Genomic DNA, 19,332 nt, shown 5'->3' with positions numbered 1-19,332 from the left:
CTGAATCTGCAATAGGTAAGCAGCTTGGTTTGAAGAAATCAACTGTGGGAGCAATTATTAGGAAATGGAAGACATACAAGACCAATGATAATCTCCCTCGATCTGGGGCAAGATCTCACCCCGTGGGGTCAAAGTGATCACAACAGCAAAAAACCCAGAACCACACGGGGGGACCTAGTGAATCACCTGCAAAGAGCTGGGACTAAAGTAACAAAGCCTACCATCAGTAACACACTACGCCGCCAGGGACTCAAATCCTGCAGTGCCAGACGTGTCCCCCTGCTTAAGCAAGTACATGTCCAGGTCCGTCTGAAGTTTGCTAGAGAGCATTTGGATGATCCAGAAGAAGATTGGGAGAATGTCATATGGTCAGATGAAACCAAAATATAACTTTTTGGTAAAAAAAAAGGAAAGAATGAATGGGGCCATGTATCGTGAGATTTTGAGTGAAAACCTCCTTTCATCAGCAAGGGCATTGAAGATGAAACGTGGCTGGGTCTTTCAGCATGACAATGATCCCAAACACACCGCCCGGGCAACGAAGGAGTGGCGTCATAAGAAGCATTTCAAGGTCTTGGAGTGGCCTAGCCAGTCTCCAGATCTCAACCCCATAGAAAATCTTTGGAGGGAGTTGAAAGTCCGTGTTGCCCAGCAACAGCCCCAAAACACCACTGCTCTAGAGGAGATCTGCATGGAGGAACGGGCCAAAATACTAGCAACAGTGTGTGAAAACCTTGTGAAGACTTACAGAAAACGTTTGACCTCTGTCATTGCCAACAAAGGGTAAATAACAAAGTATTGAGATAAACTTTTGTTATTGACCAAATACTTATTTTCCACCATAATTTGCAAATAAATGTATTAAAAATCCTACAATGTGATTTTCTGGATTTTTTTTCTCATTTTGTCTGTCATAGTTGAAGTGTACCTATGATGAAAATTACAGGCCTCTCTCGTCTTCTTAAGTGGGAGAACTTGCACAATTGGTGGCTGACTAATACTTTTTTGCCCCACTGTACGTATCGAATCGTCTTGAAAGGGAAAGATGCACATCCCTATTGGAAACATTTATATTCCTCTGCCCCACATTACCCCTTTGTCATTACCTTCATTACACCATACAGTAAACGCATCTTATGTTTAGCCTTAAACACTGTCTACATACTAATGCATTTATCTCAATATCGAATAATTTCTGTGTTAAGTACCTTACTGCGATTGTTTTCCATTACAATTTGCCCAAATAAATAAAAATAGCTTATTTTTGCTAAGAGCGATTTCTCAAGCAAGAATTTTACTAGGACTGTCTGGGAGTAGTCTGAGTTGGAAGGGGAAAACTGAAAACTAGCTGTTATTGGCAGAGGTTTGGAACTCTTTCTTATTGGTCTATTAACTGACCAGGCAGGCCAAAACTCTAACCTACCAAAACAGGCTGAAATTTCAGGTGGCCTTTTCAAACAGCCCTTACACTAAATTATCATATTTTTTACCATTTCACAGTATTATTCCAACTTCATAGTGTGGAAATATATATATAAAACACGGGAAAATCATGTTGATGACTGCATTGGGCCTTTAACATAGACAAAATGCATACACTGTAGTATGCTGTCGAACCATCACACAATTGGAAACTCATATTATTATACAATAGCCTCAAAGGGGATACTCTCATACAGTACAAATAGCCTACATGCATTCTTCTTTAACATTCAGTACATGTATTCATTTTATTATTTCCAACCTTCGTAATAAAGCCTAGTCCTCTGAAAACCTAGCCTATTTGAAAAGGGAGTAATTCTCCAATATTGCAAGGGTCTTGGCCCATTGAGAGCAGGTCAACTGTGTGAGGAATGAGGATGATGGCGACAATCTGGCTAACATTAAGGCAATTCAATCAGCCTTTTCCGTGGGCTCACACAGATATGGCACACCACACACAGCAGCTAGTCACCATAGTGAAGACTTCAAACTAAAAGAAAAATGTGATGCAATTTTGAAAATGTAATCATCAAATAGCAGGTGGCCCCTGCTAAAAGCATGTTGGTAGCATAGTCATTTACCTCGATTAGGTGTCAAAGGAAGGCCGTTAAGGCCTAAAGAGTCCAGCCACCCTAGTCATAGACAGCTCTCTCTGCTACCGCACGGCAAGTGTTACCGGTGCCCCAAGTCTGGAACCAACAGGACCCTGAACAGCTTCTACACCCAAGCCACTGCTAAATAGTTATTTAAATTAACGAGTAGCTACAAGGACTATCTGCATTGAACCTTTTCGCACTAACTCGTTTTGACTCACATTTGCTGCTGTTACTGTTTATTATCGATCCTGTTGCCCAGTCACTTTATCACTACCTATATGTCCTACCTATATATCTACCTCAATTACCTCGTACCCCTGCACAGCAACTCGGTACTGGTACCCTGTGTATATAGCCAAGTTATCGTTACTCATTGTGTATTTAATCCCTGTGTTATTATTTTTCTATCATTTCTATTTTTTCTCTCTCTCTGCATTGTTGTGAAGGGCCCATAATTAAGTGTTTCACTGTTAGTCTACACCTGTTGTTTACGAAGCATGTGACAAATACAATTTCCAGAAGTATTTGCAAAGTCGGCATTTCCAAAATGCAACCCACCCAAACGTAACATTCCGTTGTACAGCAGGATTCAAGTCAATTACATGTCAGTCCAGTCAACTCAGGAAGTAAACAGAAATGTCAATGTTCCTCTATGAGAAAAATGTGGTTTACTTCCTGAATTGACAGAATTGAAAAGGAATTGAAGCCACCAGCCCTGTTGGACAGTAAAGAAGGAGAAAATGGGTCCACCAGACCGATACCATTAATCTTTAATAGAAAATAACAAAGAACAAAAAAAAAACGATAACAAAAATGTCCCACACAGTATCGCGGGTGTGGAACAGTGACACATTAATATTTTAGGGAGACGAAGAGAGAAGCTCCAAATGACCTGTTTTCACTGAGGCCTGAGGACTCAACCTGCTGGTGTCACTGTCAGAGACGAGGGGGCAAGGATACCAAGCGACCTCCGGAGACTGGCTTTATCGCCACAATAGATCTAAATGCTCTACAAAGTGTGTGTGTGTGTGTGGGTCAATGGAAGCTGCTGAGGGGAGAAGGGCTCATAATAATGCCCAGAATGGAGCGGATGGAATCCATTCCAGCCATTATACTCTATTCCAGCCATTATACTCTATTCCAGCCATTATACTCTATTCCAGCCATCATACTCTATTCCAGCCATTATACTCTATTCCAGCCATTATACTCTATTCCAGCAATTATACTCTATTCCAGCCATTATACTCTATTCCAGCCATTATACTCTATTCCAGCCATTATACTCTATTCCAGCCATTATACTCTATTCCAGCCATTATACTCTATTCCAGCCATTATACTCTATTCCAGCCATTATACTCTATTCCAGCCATTATACTCTATTCCAGCCATCATACTCTATTCCAGCCATCATACTCTATTCCAGCCATTATACTCTATTCCAGCCATTATACTCTATTCCAGCCATCATACTCTATTCCAGCCATTATACTCTATTCCAGCCATTATACTCTATTCCAGCCATTATTATGAGCCATCCTCCCCTCAGCAGCCACCACTGGTATGCGTGTGTCCATCTGTGTAAGTAAAGGCGTCCACATGCTTCCCGTCCGAATCAATTCGGAACCGTTTGTGACGTTTTTTTGTTTGTTTTGGTCTTCGGCAAGGGATTTTTCAGCTGTTCATGCACACTACAAGCGGAGGCTTGGAGATGAAGTCTACGCCCCTTCGTTGGCCATTGGTCAACAGTAGGGATTTTTCAATTAAGTGTTTGTTGTCATTCAACGATTGATGACTCGTTTTCATGCTTTTTTTTAACTTGAGAAATAGATGTAAAACTGCACAACTGAGATCTCGGCAAAAACGTCCAAATTAATGAAAGATTTATTGAATTATTTTAGATTAATTGGGACGATTTTGAGGAAGTGTATCCTGGACAAACAGTACTATTGCTGCTTTTTCTCATTTTTCAAGCAAAGGTCTTTTAAGGCAGCACGCAAGCACGCCAAACCGAAGCATGCAGAAGCCTTAAGACAGACACAAAGGAGAGAGAAGAGCGAAAGATAGTGAAAATGTGTGTGTGTGTGCGCGTGCGTGTTCGTAAGAGAGGGAGACAGAGAGAGTTGTGCACAGAGTGGGTACCAGTAGGAATTTCTCTTGAGCCACAATTAACCCAGAGAGACAAAAGAGAAACGCATGCCAAGAGTACAACCAATGTTTTTGTTTGTGCTTCTCCTGAAAATATAGGACACGGGCTGGGTACACAAAGAGCAAGGGGATTGGAATTCTATTATTTTTTCTGAGGGAGTCTGACAGGATTCTGGATAACTATCAAAGCTCTATAGGCTCTCATAGCCTGCTATATACTATCTGTCAGCTGGTTTCTCTATGTGGGTGGGAAGAGATGGGAAGATGTGCTGTCCAATCATCGTTCATGCCTCCACCACAAATTGCCCCTGAGGCCTGAGAACCAAACATAGCACCACTGCCCTAAATGAAAAATAGCCAGGAACTCTCGACAGAAGGAGTTAAATCACCTGCACACAAATCGGGCCCATCATGCAAAATAGTGTCCACCTGACAAAAAAAAGTGCCCCCACCCCCCGCGTCACAAGGGGATTCGATGAGCTCTAGCTTCTGTTGCTAGGGCAGTTTCTAGAACTGGCAAAATTCTGACCGGCCTACATAATGAACCAAAGCGCCCGTTGCTTGCCTCTGTTGCGGTCGTGGAGGACGGAGGACGCGGAGGACAGTTCTAGTTTTATTTCACCTCATAAGCACTCGCTCGGTCAGCGCAAATTTACTAACTTAAAATCGCTCTCCAAGGACAGTGTTTTGAGGGTGACTACCTGCCTGCTACCTATTGCTTCAGAAGACTGAAAAGACTGGATAGACAAAACTTTCTTTACCACATGTCGCTAGTACCAGTCAAAAGTTTGGACACACCAACTCATTCAAGGGTTTTTCTTTATTTTTACTATGTTCTACATTGTAGAATAATAGTGAAGACATCAAAACTATGAAATACCACATATGGAATCATGTAGTAACCAAAACAGTGTTAAACAAATCTAAATATATTTTACATTCTTTAAAGTAGCCACCCTTTGCACTGTGCAAAGCTGTCATCAAGGCAAAGGGTGGCTACTTTGAAGAATATCAAATAGAAAATACATTTTGATTTGTTTAACACTTTTTTGGTTACTACATAATTCCATGTGTCATTTAATAGTTTTGATGTCTTCACTGTTATTCTACAATATAGAAAATAGTAGAAATAAAGAAAAACCCTTACACCGTAGGTGTGTCCAAATGTTTGACTGGTACTCTGTCATTATATAAGAAAATATTGTTAAATAGGAATAAATATTGACATTGCTAGCTACTCAGCCTGCCTAGTCAGCTAGCTAGCCAGAAAGTTATATTTAGCTAACGTTAGCTAGCTAGCTAACGGTTATTGTTCCTTTCTGTTTGTATGTAGCTTGCACTTTAATGGCATCCCTCGAGGAGTTTATTTTATTTTCTAACCAGCCAAAAGTACTGTGAAGGTACCAGTGATCTCGACAAGAGGCGCAACATTCGTAGGGGGGCAGAGTAATTCACCATTCAGAAAAACGTTAAGTAGTTGACTATTATTAGATCACTGGAAGGATTTAGTGTACAGCCATTTTTCAATACTTAGCCATCTACGTGTTGCTAGCTATACATTTAGTTACAGTATATGTCTATGTCATATTGAGGTATCTAGCTATAAATTAACCCAGATCAAACAAACGGATTAAGCAATAGTAAGCAATTATGGTCACACCAACTGCCCTTAACTAGTTGTCACAAGGAGAGAGGGAGAGAGAGAGAGAGAGAGAGAGAGAGCGAAACAGACTGACAGAGAGAGAACAAAAGTAAGTGAGAAAGAGGATACAAGTGAGAGACAGAGAGAAAGCGAGAGAGAAACAGAGAAAAACGGAAAAACAGAGAGAAAGACAGGGTGGAGATGTACGTAAACTTTAGTATTTCAACAACCAATGTCTTCCAACTTGTTAGGTACATGTACAATTGAAGTCGGAAGTTACCATTCACTTAGGTTGGAGTCATTAAAACCCGTTTTTCAACCACTCCACAAACTTCTTGTTAACAAACTATAGTTTTGGCAAGTGTAACGGTTTTCTAGGCATGAAGGAGAGTCGGACCAAAATGCGGCGTGTAGATTGCGATCCATGTTTATTGTGACTATAGCAACACGAATCTAAATACAAACAGTGCAAAATAATAAATGTAATGAAAACCGAAAACAGCCTAAACTGGTGCAAACTAACACTAAGGACAATCACCCACCAACAGTGAAACCCAGGCTACCTAAATATGGTTCCCAATCAGAGACAATGACTAACACCTGCCTCTGATTGAGAACCATATCAGGCCGGACATAGAAATAGACAAACAAGACATCCAACATAGAATGCCCACCCAGTTCACGTCCTGACCAACACTAAAACAAGGAAAACACACACGAACGATGGTCAGAACGTGACAGTACCCCCCCTCCAAGGTGCGGACTCCGGACGCACAACTTAAACCTATGGGGGAGGGTGTGGGTGGGCATCTGTCCGCGGTGGCGGCTCTGGCGCTGGACGTGGACCCCACTCCATAACAGTTTTAGTCCCCCTCCTTAGCGTCCCTAGATAGGTGACCCTTCTTAATGACAGCTCGGGACAGAGGGTCAGCTCGAGACAGAGGGGCAGCTCGGGACAGAAGTAGCTCGGGACTGATGGGTAGCACAGCACTGAGAGGAAGCTCAGGCAGGTAGTTAGATCCGGCAGATCCTGGCTGGCTGGCGGTTCTGGCAGATCCTGGCCGGCTGGCGGTTCTGGCAGATCCTGGTCGACTGGCAGATCTGGAAGAGTCTGGTCGACTGGCAGATCTGGAAGAGTCTGATCGACTGGCAGATCTGGAAGAGTCTGGTCGACTGGCAGATCTGGAAGAGTCTGGTCGACTGGCAGATCTGGAAGAGTCTGGTCGACTGGCAGATCTGGAAGAGTCTGGTCGACTGGCAGATCTGGAAGAGTCTGGTCGACTGGCAGATCTGGAAGAGTCTGGTCGACTGGCAGATCTGGAAGAGTCTGGTCGACTGGCAGATCTGGAAGAGTCTGGTCGACTGGCAGATCTGGAAGAGTCTGGTCGACTGGCAGATCTGGAAGAGTCTGGTCGACTGGCAGATCTGGAAGAGTCTGGTCGACTGGCAGATCTGGAAGAGTCTGGTCGACTGGCAGATCTGGAAGAGTCTGGTCGACTGGCAGATCTGGCTGCTCCATGCTGACTGGCTGCTCCATGATGACTGGCAGCTCTGGCTGCTCCATGCTGACTGGCTGCTCCATGCTGACTGGCAGCTCTGGCTGCTCCATGCTGACAGGCTGCTCCATGCTGACTGGCAGCTCTGGCTGCTCCATGCTGACTGGCTGCTCCATGCTGACTGGCGGCCCTGGCTGCTCCATGCTGACTGGCGGCCCTGGCTGCTCCATGCTGACTGGCGGCCCTGGCTGCTCCATGCTAACTGGCAGCTCCTTGCAGACTAGCAGCTCTGGCGGCTCCTTGCAGACTGGCAGCTTTGGCGGCATCCTGCAGACAGGCAGCTCTGGCGGCTCCTTGCAGACAGGCAGCTCCTTGCAGACTGGCAGCTCCTTGCAGACTGGCAGCTCCTTGCAGACTGGCAGCTCCTTGCAGACTGGCAGCTCCTTGCAGACTGGCAGTTCTGAACAGGCGGGAGACTCCGGCAGCGCTGTAGAGGAGGAAGGCTCTAACAGCGCTAGACAGGCGGGAGACTCCAACAGCGCTGGAGAGGAGGAGGGCTCCGACAGCGCTGGACAGGCGAGGCGCACTGTAGGCCTGATGCGTGGTGCTGGCACTGGTGGTACTGGGCCGAGGACACGCACAGGAAGCCTGGTGCGGGGAGCTGCTACCGGAGGGCTGGGGTATGGAGGTGGTACTGGAAAAACCGGACCGTGCAGGCGCACTGGAGCTCTTGAGCACCGAGCCTGCCCAACCTTACCTGGTTGAATGCTCACGGTCGCCCTGCCAGTGCGGCGAGGTGGAATAGCCCGCACTGGGCTATGCAGGCGAACCGGAGACACCGAGCGCAAGGCTGGTGCCATGTAAGCCGGCCCAAGGAGACGCACTGGGGACCAGCTGCGTAGAGCCGGCTTCATGGCATTAGGCTCGACGCTCAATCTAGCCCGGCCAACACGTGGAGCTGGAATATACCGCACCGGGCTATGCACCCGCACTGGAGACACCGTGCGCACCACTGCATAACACGGTGCCTGTCCGGTCTCTCTAGCCCCCCGGTAAGCACAGGGAGTCTGCCCAGGTCTCCTACCTGGCGTAGCCATACTCCCTGTTAGCCCCCCCCCAAGAAATTTTTGGGGCTGCTTCTCAGGCTTCCATCCGCTACGTCGTGCTGCCTCCTCATATCTGCGCCTCTCCGCTTTCGCCGCCTCCAGTTCTTCTTTGGGGCGGCGATATTCTCCTGGCTGAGCCCAGGGTCCTCTTCCTTCTAATTCGTCCTCCCATGTCCATACCTCCTCTTTGGGCTGCTCCTTTGGGCGGCTACACTCCCCTGGTTTAGCCCAGGGTCCTCTCCCGTCGAGGATTTCCTCCCATGTCCAGAAATCCTTATTGCGCGTCTCCTCGCGCTGCTCCTGCCTGTTGACACGCTGCTTGGTCCTTTTGTGGTGGGTGATTCTGTAACGGTTTTCTAGGCATGAAGGAGAGTCGGACCAAAATGCGGCGTGTAGATTGCGATCCATGTTTATTGTGACTATAGCAACACGAATCTAAATACAAACAGTGCAAAATAATAAATGTAATGAAAACCGAAAACAGCCTAAACTGGTGCAAACTAACACTAAGGACAATCACCCACCAACACACAGTGAAACCCAGGCTACCTAAATATGGTTCCCAATCAGAGACAATGACTAACACCTGCCTCTGATTGAGAACCATATCAGGCCGGACATAGAAATAGACAAACAAGACATCCAACATAGAATGCCCACCCAGTTCACGTCCTGACCAACACTAAAACAAGGAAAACACACACGAACGATGGTCAGAACGTGACAGCAAGTCGGTTAGGACATCTACTTTGTGCATGACACAAGTAATTTTTCCAACAATTGTTTACATACTCTAAGTTGACTATGCCTTTAAACAGCTTGGAAAATTCCTGAAAATTATGTCATGGCTTTAGAAGCTTCTGATAGGCTAATTGACATCATTTGAGTCAATTGAAGGTGTACCTGTGGATGCATTTCAAGGCCTACCTTCAAACTCAGTGCCTCTTTGCTTGACATCATGGGAAAATCAAAATAAATCAGCCAAGGCCTCAGAATTGTAGACCACAAGTCTGGTTCATCCTTGGGAGCAATTTCCAAACGCATGAAGGTACCACGTTCATCTGTACAAACAATGGTACGCAAGTATAAACACCATGGGACCACACAGCCGTCATACCGCTCTGGAAGGAGCCTCGTTCTGTCTCCTAGAGATGCACGTACTTTGGTGCGAAAAGTGCAAATCAATCCCAGAACAACAGCAAATGCCCTTGTGAAGATCCTGGAGGAAACGGGTACAAAAGTATCTATATCCACAGTAAAACGAGTCCTACATAGACATAACCTGAAAGGCCGCTCAGCAAGGAAGAAGCCACTGCTCCAAAACCGCCATAAAAAAGCCAGACTACGGTTTGCAACTGATGATAGGGACAAAGATCATACTTTTTGGAGAATGGGCCAAGGCTACCCAAAACGTTTGATCCAAGTTAAACAATTTAAAGGCAATACTTCCAAATACTAATTGAGTGTATGTAAACGTCTGATCCACTGGGAATGTGATGAAAGAAATAAAAGCTGAAATAAATAATTCTCTATACTATTATTCTGACCTTTCACATTCTTAAAATAAAGTGGCGATCCTAACTGACCTAAGACAGGGAATTTTTACTAGGATTAAATGTCAGGAATTGTGAAAATCTGAGTTTAAATGTATTTGGCTAAGGTGTATGTCAACTTGCGACTTCAACTGTATTTGAAACTTGGCAGTAAATGTGTACATTTGCATAGTAAATATATTTATTGCAAGTAAAATGTTCAGTTGACTGAAATTGACTGTTCAGTTGCCCAGTTCCTTATTGGTCATTATAGCCCCTTCTCCCTAACCATTCATCTTTGCCCAATTCCAAATCAAATTTTAGGCCAGGGTTGGTTTTGGAATTGAACATTGGTTTCTAGTTAGTGTTTGCATATTTGTAGGTTCTAGATTTGTGTAAATAATATGACAGAGGTGTCCCAGGGCCCATTACACAGCAGGGTCGGGTCATCACCATATTGTTACACCTACCTGAGCCCCATCAGATCAAACACTGAAAAAATAGAGTAGGGGGTTAAGGGACTTAATTTAAAAAACGAAAAAACTCACAGCCTATACCTTGACGTAGTGAGGGCTTTGAACTAAACCAGGCCCATGATATTGAAAATGAAGTAGCCTTTGTGTTTGCTTTTTCATCCCGCCACCTCTTTTCCCTTTACTCTGCTTTTGATCTCCAGGGGTTCTGCCATGTTTCAAGACGGCGAGGAGACAAGACGATGACTGTCGATTACAAGTGACAGGAAAAAGTAGCACCTCCTGTCTCTTGTTTCTGTCTCTTCCATCATCCTTCAACTCTTTCTCCTCTCACTCCAGACGAAATTCTGCATCTAGTGACATCTGATTGCAGAACAATCTGCCCACTCATCCCATCCCTTCTCCATCTCTGGAGACCTCCTCCCATTCCTTCTCAATCTCTGGAGACCTCATCCCATCCCTTCTCCATCTCTGGAGACCTCCTCCCATTCCTTACCCCTCTGGTGTCAAAAATTAGACAGATATCCTTTCTTTTTTGACTGCCATTTACATTATTGCATGTCTAATCGAACACTTAAATCAATCAATACCTGATCTACCTGTAACCTGTGTGTTTGCTTGTTTTCATCTCGGTCCCCTTCTCTTAACCCCCTAGAATCGATTGACGCACCTGTTTCACAAGGCTGTTCACTGTTTCACAAGCTGTTCACTCTTTCACAAGCTATTCACTCTTTCACAAGCTGTTCACTGTTGTAAATTGTAACATAGCCCGTGATGGTAATTTGTTAGTTTAACATTATTCATTGTTGGCCTAGGACCGACAGTAGGTCATCACACACCGCTGATATAGCAACGGACGCTAATACGGACGCTAATAGAATATCGATTCCCATTGTGATGCAGGGAGGACACTTTTTTGGAAGGTGGACACTGTTTGGCATGACAGGCCCCTAGAGCGTCCCAACTCAGGTGTGATGTCGCACCGGTCCCCTCTGTGTGTTATTCCCCCAACTGTATGCCATGGGTCCCTCCCTATCCACCTGTTCTTTCAAACATTAAGGGGAATGGTTTACATGCAAGGCACTAGCCACCCGATTCAACATAGCTACTGTGGAGAGTAAAATTAACGTTACTTGCTTTTAACATCATCTGACATAGGCATACATTTTTTTGGTGATAGAACGAGACCAAACCATCATAGTCTACAAAATAGCGTGGAATAAGGAGCCCCTTCAAAGCCTTCAGAGAAGGCCTAAGGATTTATAAATAAATGTCAAATAAAATGTTGTTTTAATTTCTTTTTCATCTTTACAATCAATTGTATGATCTTCTGATTTCATCGCTTCAGTTTGTGTTGGAAAGACAAGGGTTAATACTGATTTATATCCAATCAGGATTTATTTTCATTGGTGGTCTATGGTTAGAAAAATCTAGCTCAGCTAGCCATTGGCTAGGCCTTCAGACGCTAGACAGAAGGCCTCTGCCATTAAACTCTATTAGAGCAGAATTTTGGAGTGACAGTGCAATGAACCAATCACATTTTGACTTGTAATTGGTGGGTCTGTTAAAAAATATTCTAATTGAAATGAAATGTCTATTGGTGCTTTCAAGACAACAGGGAACTCAAAAAATATAAACGAGGTCAAAATCATGACATCAGTGATCTTGAGGTCGGAGCTCTAGAAAGAGGCCCGAGTTCCTGAGTTGGAAATCTGAGTTTGATGACAGTTCAAAAAATAATCATCCCAGTCGGAGCTAGTTTTTGGCAGGATTCCCAGTTGTCTTGTTTGACCAAAACTGTCTCTCCTTCAGCGCTATGGAGTGCACAGGTATTACGGTCCCTGTCCTTTTGGTGATAGTGGTGTTGGCCTACCATAGGTTGTGTAAAAAGTCTGTTTTTTGTTTTGCTGGTCCAATTATTTTATGCTGTGTGTCACATGTTGTGTCCATGCCTGTTCTATCTCTGTTTGTGCGGCAGCCCAAAGCGCAGCCAGGCCTGTTTGATTCATTCATAATGTCAAAAAGCATTGTTCCTCCTTCACTATAACTAGAATGTTCCATCTACAGAAGATATGTTGGGCACATTAAGTAATGCTATGTTTTCTTCTTGATTTTTGAGTTTGATACAAGGTATTGGAAGATTTTTGATCCCTCTGATGGTCCTATAGTCACAGTTTGCCACCGCCACCAAATGTGCCAAAAAGTCACTATTATTCTGAGTAGCCTAGTCATGGTCTGTTTCTCAAGTGTCCATGTGTGTTTTTAGAAATTGAAAAGTTGCCTAAGTGTCACGTGTAGGCAATTTGAAGGCAATGTCAGACATTATTATGAATTGTTTTACTTACCACAGTTTTCCTCGTCGCTGTTGTCTGAGCAGTCGTCATCATCGTCGCACCTCCATATGGTCGGTATACACCTTTTGTTATTGCACTGAAACTGACCATCCTCACACTCTTCTGCCTCTGCTCCTGCAATGTTGGAAAAAACATCAATAATAAGCGCACATCCCGCCATCCACCTAACACATGGGCTCAAACTGTAATTTGATAATGAATGCCTATGATATGCCGCATATTCAGCCAGTCAGTCAGGATTGAAATAGGATTCCGTTATGAGCGTCACTTTGGGCTGTTGTTTTGCTACAATAGACACATAACCCACTTGGCAAACTGGTTGAATCAACGTTGTTTCCACGTAATTTCAACAAACAAAAAGAAATGTGATGACGTTGAATCAACGTGTAAAACTGATTGGGTTTGAAAAAAGTAATCAATGTAAGAGAATTTCGTATTTTTTTCACACAACTTTTAACCTAAATGCAATGACATGGTACATTTTTTGTTTGTTTATTTCACATTGATTTCACGTTAGTTGACATTGACCACTCAACCAAATGTAAATCTAAACTAGAAGTTGAACTGATGTCTTTGCCCATTGTGAGGACCGATTGTAAGGACCGATTCTGTCATTTATAATTATAGCATTTTAAAAGGGAGTGGGCGCACGTTAGGCCTAACCATCGTATCGTTACAATGAAACAAAGATTAATGTAGCCTAGGCTACTACCACCTATGTTGTAATTATATGGATGCTCTCACATCCAAGGAACACATGTCAACATTGCCAAGTAAACGCTGACGCACACATTCCCCATACATTTTCCCATAAATGTTCATAAAACATACAGTTTAAATTACCACAATTTGTATTGTGATATTTTCATTCAGTTTTCCACTAACAATGAGTGGTTCTCCCACATCGTTGCAACAGTAGGCTAGCGCATGAAATCATTCGCTATCATCCGGAGGAGACCGCGTTAGGCTGGATCCCTCTCCGTTTAGCTCATTACCGGCATACTTTCATCCGATTACCATCATTTTAAGGATCGAAGAAAATAGGACAAACCTTTTGAGGAATGAAGTTTCAGGGCTAACAAATGAAAGAGCAGTAGTTTCCTTATATCCGTCCACATTTCTGGGAGGAGGTGATGGAGCTCATCCACAAACAAAGCCTGACCTAGTATCCGTTCCTCTAGCGATGCGACAGTGGTACTTCACCGAACTAAAACCTCTCTGGCAATTTGAATCAGTGACGACGCCGTGTATGGGCGGGAATTGTGCTTGTAAAAATAACCATAAAGCAGTCTTTTCAATTATGTTCAGGCCTACTGTCGAGTATAATTATTTTTATCAATGTTCTTCACCGAGCCAAAACATTGTCGGGAATTGCCGAAAATATTGAACTTTGTTTTACACGCGTCAGTAGGCAGAAAAAGATGAAGATGCATTGACCAAGAACTCGTGAAAAAAACGTTATTAGGCTACAGTAGCCTATTCTATTTGCAAAAGATGAAAGCAATATATTTCCAAAGTTTTAAATGATTAACTTCACAGTGGACGTTCAGAACAAAGCTCTCACCCGAACATCAGGTCTAAGGTTGAATTAATATATTTTACTAATTGGAGTCCCCTGGAAAACACAGACCAAAACTAAGGTTCCTCCTACCACAATAATACAAAAAAAAAAAATGTAATCATTAATTGAATGTCTAATTTAATATGTTCTGAAAAATAATTGTATGTAGGCCAACACATAAATATTTAAGCGAGAGAAACACTTCCCTGGGGCACACACACGCACACACAGAGCGAGCGAGATATACACAATCACATCTACCCAGCCAGATTCTTTGGGGGGGACATGATAGGCAGTTAAGTGAGGTAGAGGAAGGTGCTAGGCAGAGGAAAATAGGTATACAAATAATACATGGGACTTGTTTAGCACTTTAAAGACCCAAAATCACTTTACAATTGTAGAAATAAAATAAAAAACAGGAGTCAAAATATAACATCAGACGAAACAAAAAACAAAGAGAGGGGTCGGCTCAAGAAAGGGAAAGAGTGTGACGTACTGTATCAGTGTATGAGGAGGGTAAGATTTGGGTTTAGATGCAAACCCGGTTTAGGGTAAGGGGCGAGATTGGGGGGGCTTTAGGACCCTGAAAGGTGGTGAAGGACTCAGAGTCACAGATGGCTGAAAGGAGGGACTTCCAGAGCCTAGGAGCAACCCTGGTGAGGTCCCTGTCGGTGAAGCTTTGGAGCTTCGACCTGGGGATGTGGGTTGGTAGGGGAGAAGAAGGTCTGAGAGGTAAGGAGGGGCAAAGCGGTGAAGGGCTTTTTAGGTACGAAGGAGGATATTGTAATCAATGTGTTGAGAGCCAGTGGTGTTCACGGAGAACATGGGTGACGTGCTGCCAAGACTTAGTGTGGTGAGCTGCAGAGTTTTGAACCATTTGGAGCTTATGGAGGCAGTTTGAGTTGATGCCGGAGAGTAGTGAGTTGCATTAGTCAAGACGGGAGGAGATCAATGCATGTATGAGGGTTTCAGCGGCAGAACGGGAGAGGGAGGGCCTGACTTTGGCAATGTTGCGGAGGTGGATGAATGAGGATTTGACCATCTGTCTTGTGGTGGTCAAAAGAGAGGGTGGTGTCTAGAATGACGCCAACGTTGCCTGTGTGGGGGAGGGAGACACAGTGGTGTCGTCAATGGTGAGGGTCTTAGCTTTGTTGAGGGTGGATTTGATGCCGAGGAGTAGGAGTTCCATTGTATCACTGTTGAGGTTGAGGATGCTTTGCTGCATCCATGTATTTATCGCAGAGAGGCAGGATTCAATGTGGGTCAGAGGTGGGTTGAGGAGAGATTTGGTGCTGAGGTAGATCTGGGCGTCATCGGCATAGCAGTGGAAGTCAAGGTTGACGTGATAGAGGATCTGGCCAAGAGAGGGAGAATGATCAGTCAATGGTGAGTTTATTTTGGTGTCTTGTCCTTGGAAAAACTGAAGGAAGGAGTGGAGGGAGTACAGAAGGTGTTGTAAATGAGGTTACAAAGGTTAAATAATTCTGCACCTGCAGGTGTTCAAGACCTGTTTACCAAAAACACTCAATTTGGGCATCTTTTAAAAAGGGTCTGCGAGTCCCTAAGTGACTTTGCTGTCCCCACCTGCGTGCATAGTTACAGAATCGATTCCCTTTGGACACTTCCATATCCTTTTAACAACCCTAGTCTTAGTAGACTATTCACCAAACAATTATGCAAAATAATACTCCTCGGCTACAGCTAGGTAATGGCCACATATGAGTGAACAGCACTACTACTTCCCCTCATTACCCACCATGAAACTGTTATTGGTCTTGCCCAACACTATGAGGTTGCTGCACTGTGGCAAAAAAAGTGCAATATTCCGAATCTACAGGACGAACGATGCTGTCAGTCAAATCTAGGGCACGACCATTGCTGACAGCATAATAAGTCATTTTAATGGAGATGAACTGAAGCGGAACTTATATTCTAGTGCTACAAAAAAATACAACTGAGTAGATTACAGAGTAGAGTGCTTGGCAAAGAAAAATACAATAACTGACTTCAAGACCTCCATGGAAACCTGCTCTCGCCCCAGTGAGCAGAAGCAGAAATTGGGGGCCTGAATATCACTGATTAGGGGTGTCTCATTCTCCACAGGGCTATGGGCAAGAGGCATCTGTTCCCTTGCCAGCTGAGAAATACTGGAGGACTGTACTCTAGACCTCTTGAAAGGTACATGCACATGATCTTCCATATTATTATTATTTTTTTAAAGTCAGTTAAGAACAAATTCTTATTTACAATGACGGCTTACCCGGGCCAAACCCTAACACGGATGACGCTGGGCCAATTGTGTGCTGCCCTATGGGACTCCCAATCATGGCCAGTTGTGATACAACCTGGATTCTAACCAAGGTCTGTAGTGATGCCTCTAGCAATAAGATGCAGTGCCTTAGACCGCTGCGCCACTCGGGAGCCCAATATAAGGATAAGTGAATTATAATAATTCTCAGACAAAGATGATGTTACACTTGTTGTCACCGTCTGAGTAATTTAAGTGTTAAAATAAAAAATAAATCACTGTCAGGTTTAAGGTGTAATGCTTAGTTATGTAATAGGCATGGGAACACCACAGGCAAAGTTTGGATGCAAAAATATGCAAATGTATACCTAAATATAAATAGTCTCAAACCTGTAACCCCACTCATAGAACAGAATTGCTGGCCACAGCACAACCGAGAATGATAGATGGCACAGTGTTGTGAAATCACTTGGAATTTGTAAGTGTCAGAAATTCACTAGATCAAATTGGAATCTCATCTTCTGAAGATAACGCAGACGGAATTTAGTTTTCAGCCAATTTGCCGCCGAGAGTGAATCAAGATTGAATGAAAATGCATTTGGCACACAAAGAATTAAGTAGGAGGCACTACATAATATATATTGTGTGTGTGTGTCTGTGTCTGGTTTTATTATCCTTGTGGGGACCAGAAGTTCTGAAAAGGATAGTAAAACTAGGAAAATTCAATTGTTGTTTTTCAGCGACAGGGACTGGGAAACTAGTCAGCATCGAGGCAAAGATGAAGGGAGCAAAGTAGAGCGATCCTTGATGAAAACCTGCTCCAGAGCGCTCAGGACCTCAGACTGGGTTCACCTTCCAATAGGAAAACGACCCTAAGCACACAGCCAAGACAACGTAGGAGTGGCTTCAGGACAAGTCTCTGAATGTCCTTCAGTGGCCCAACCAGAGCCCAGACTTGAACCCGATCAAACATCTCTGGAGAGACCTGAAAGTAGCTGTCCAGCGACACTCCCGATCCAACCTTACAGAGCTTGAGAGGATCTGCAGAGAAGAATGGGAGAAACTCCCCAAATACACATGTGCCAAGCTTGTAGCATCATACCCAAGAAAACTTGAGGCTGTAATTGCTCCCAAAGTTTCGTCACCAAAGTACTGAGTAAAGGGCCTGAGTACTTACGTAAATGTGATATTTCCGTTATTTATTTTTACTAAATTGCCAACAATTTCTAAAAACCTGTTTTTGCTTTGTCATTATGGTACTGTGTGTAGATTTATGAAGGAATGTTTTTTCCTTCATAAATCTACACACAATACCCCATGATGACAAAGCAAAAACAGGTTTTTAGAAATTGTTGCCAATTAATACATTTTAGAATAAGGCTATAATGTAAAAAATTGGACACACCTACTCATTCAAGGGCTTTTCTTTATTTGTACTATTTTCTACATTGTAGAATAATAGTGAAGACATCAACAATATGAAATAACACATATGCAACCATGTAGTAACCAAAAAAGTGTTAAACAAATCAACATATATTTTACATTTTCAAAGTAGCCACCCTTTGCGTTGATGACAGCTTTGCAAACTCTTGGCATTCTCTCATAGCCCTATTTGGTAAAAGACCAAGTCCATATTATGGCAAGAACAGATAAAATAAGCAAAGAGAAATGACAGTCATTTGTCTTGAGTCTGCACAACTCTGCCAGGACCTAGGATCAAGGGAGACACTCAAGTGTTTTAGTACTATATCTCTTGACACATTGATGTAATAATCATGGCCTCTAAACCTTCAAGCTTAATACTGGACCCTATTCCATCTCAACTACTGAAAGAGCTGCTTCCTGTGCTTGGCCCTCCTATGTTGAACATAATAAACGGCTCTCTATCCACCTGATGTGTACCAAACTCACTAAAAGTGACAGTAATAAAGCCTCTCTTGAAAAAGCCAAACCTTGACCCCATTCCTCTCAAATTTTATAAAAAGCTGTTGCGCAGCAACTCACTGCTGTCCTGAAGACAAACAATGTATACGAAATGCTTCAGTCTGGTTTTAGACCCCATCATAGCACTGAGACTGCACTTGTGATGACCTTTTAATGGCGTCAGACCGAGGCTCTGCATCTGTCCTCGTGCTCCTAGACCTTAGTGCTGCTTTCGATACCATCGATCACCACATTCTTTTGGAGAGATTGGAAACCCAAATTGGTCTACACGGACAAGTTCTGGCCTGGTTTAGATCTTATCTGTCAGAAAGATGTCAGTTTGTCTCTGTGGATGGTTTGTCCTCTGACAAATCAACTGTACATTTTGGTGTTCCTCAAGGTTCCGTTTTAGGACCACTATTGTTTTCACTATATATTTTACCTCTTGGGGATGTTATTCGAAAACATAATGTTACCTTTCACTGCTATGCAGATGACACACAGCTGTACATTTCAATGAAACATGGTAAAGCCCCAAAATTGCCCTCGCTGGATGCCTGTGTTTCAGACATAAGGAAGTGGATGGCTGCAAATGTTCTACTTTTATACTTGGACAAAACAGAGATGCTTGTTCTAGGTTCCAAGAAACAAAGAGATCTTCTGTTGAGTCTGACAATTAACCTTGATGGTTGTACAGTCGTCTCAAATAAAACTGTGAAGGACCTCGGCGTTACTCTGGACCCTGATCTCTCTTTTGACGAACAT

General features: G+C 43.5%; 1 protein-coding gene across 2 annotated transcripts in view; it reads right to left on the bottom strand.

Moving 5' to 3' along the window:
• Positions 1-14,019, bottom strand: part of LOC110530017 (low-density lipoprotein receptor-related protein 8) — a 186,159-nt gene extending 172,140 nt beyond the window's left edge. For both annotated transcript variants that reach the window (XM_036985560.2, XM_036985561.2), the window contains exons 1-2: positions 13,884-14,019; positions 12,824-12,946 (exon numbers count right to left, since the gene is read on the bottom strand). In XM_036985560.2, coding sequence (XP_036841455.2) covers positions 12,824-12,946; positions 13,884-13,950 — 190 coding nt within the window. In that variant the 5' untranslated portion in view covers positions 13,951-14,019. The remainder of the gene's footprint in view (positions 1-12,823; positions 12,947-13,883) is intronic.
• Positions 14,020-19,332: the final 5,313 nt, after the last annotated feature.

Source organism: Oncorhynchus mykiss, chromosome 8, assembly GCF_057628025.1.
Source record: "Oncorhynchus mykiss isolate SJ-2025 chromosome 8, ASM5762802v1, whole genome shotgun sequence".
NCBI lineage: Eukaryota > Metazoa > Chordata > Actinopteri > Salmoniformes > Salmonidae > Oncorhynchus > Oncorhynchus mykiss.
The sequence above is the reverse complement of the archived record's forward strand: the minus strand, read 5'-3'. Positions and strand labels throughout refer to the sequence as shown.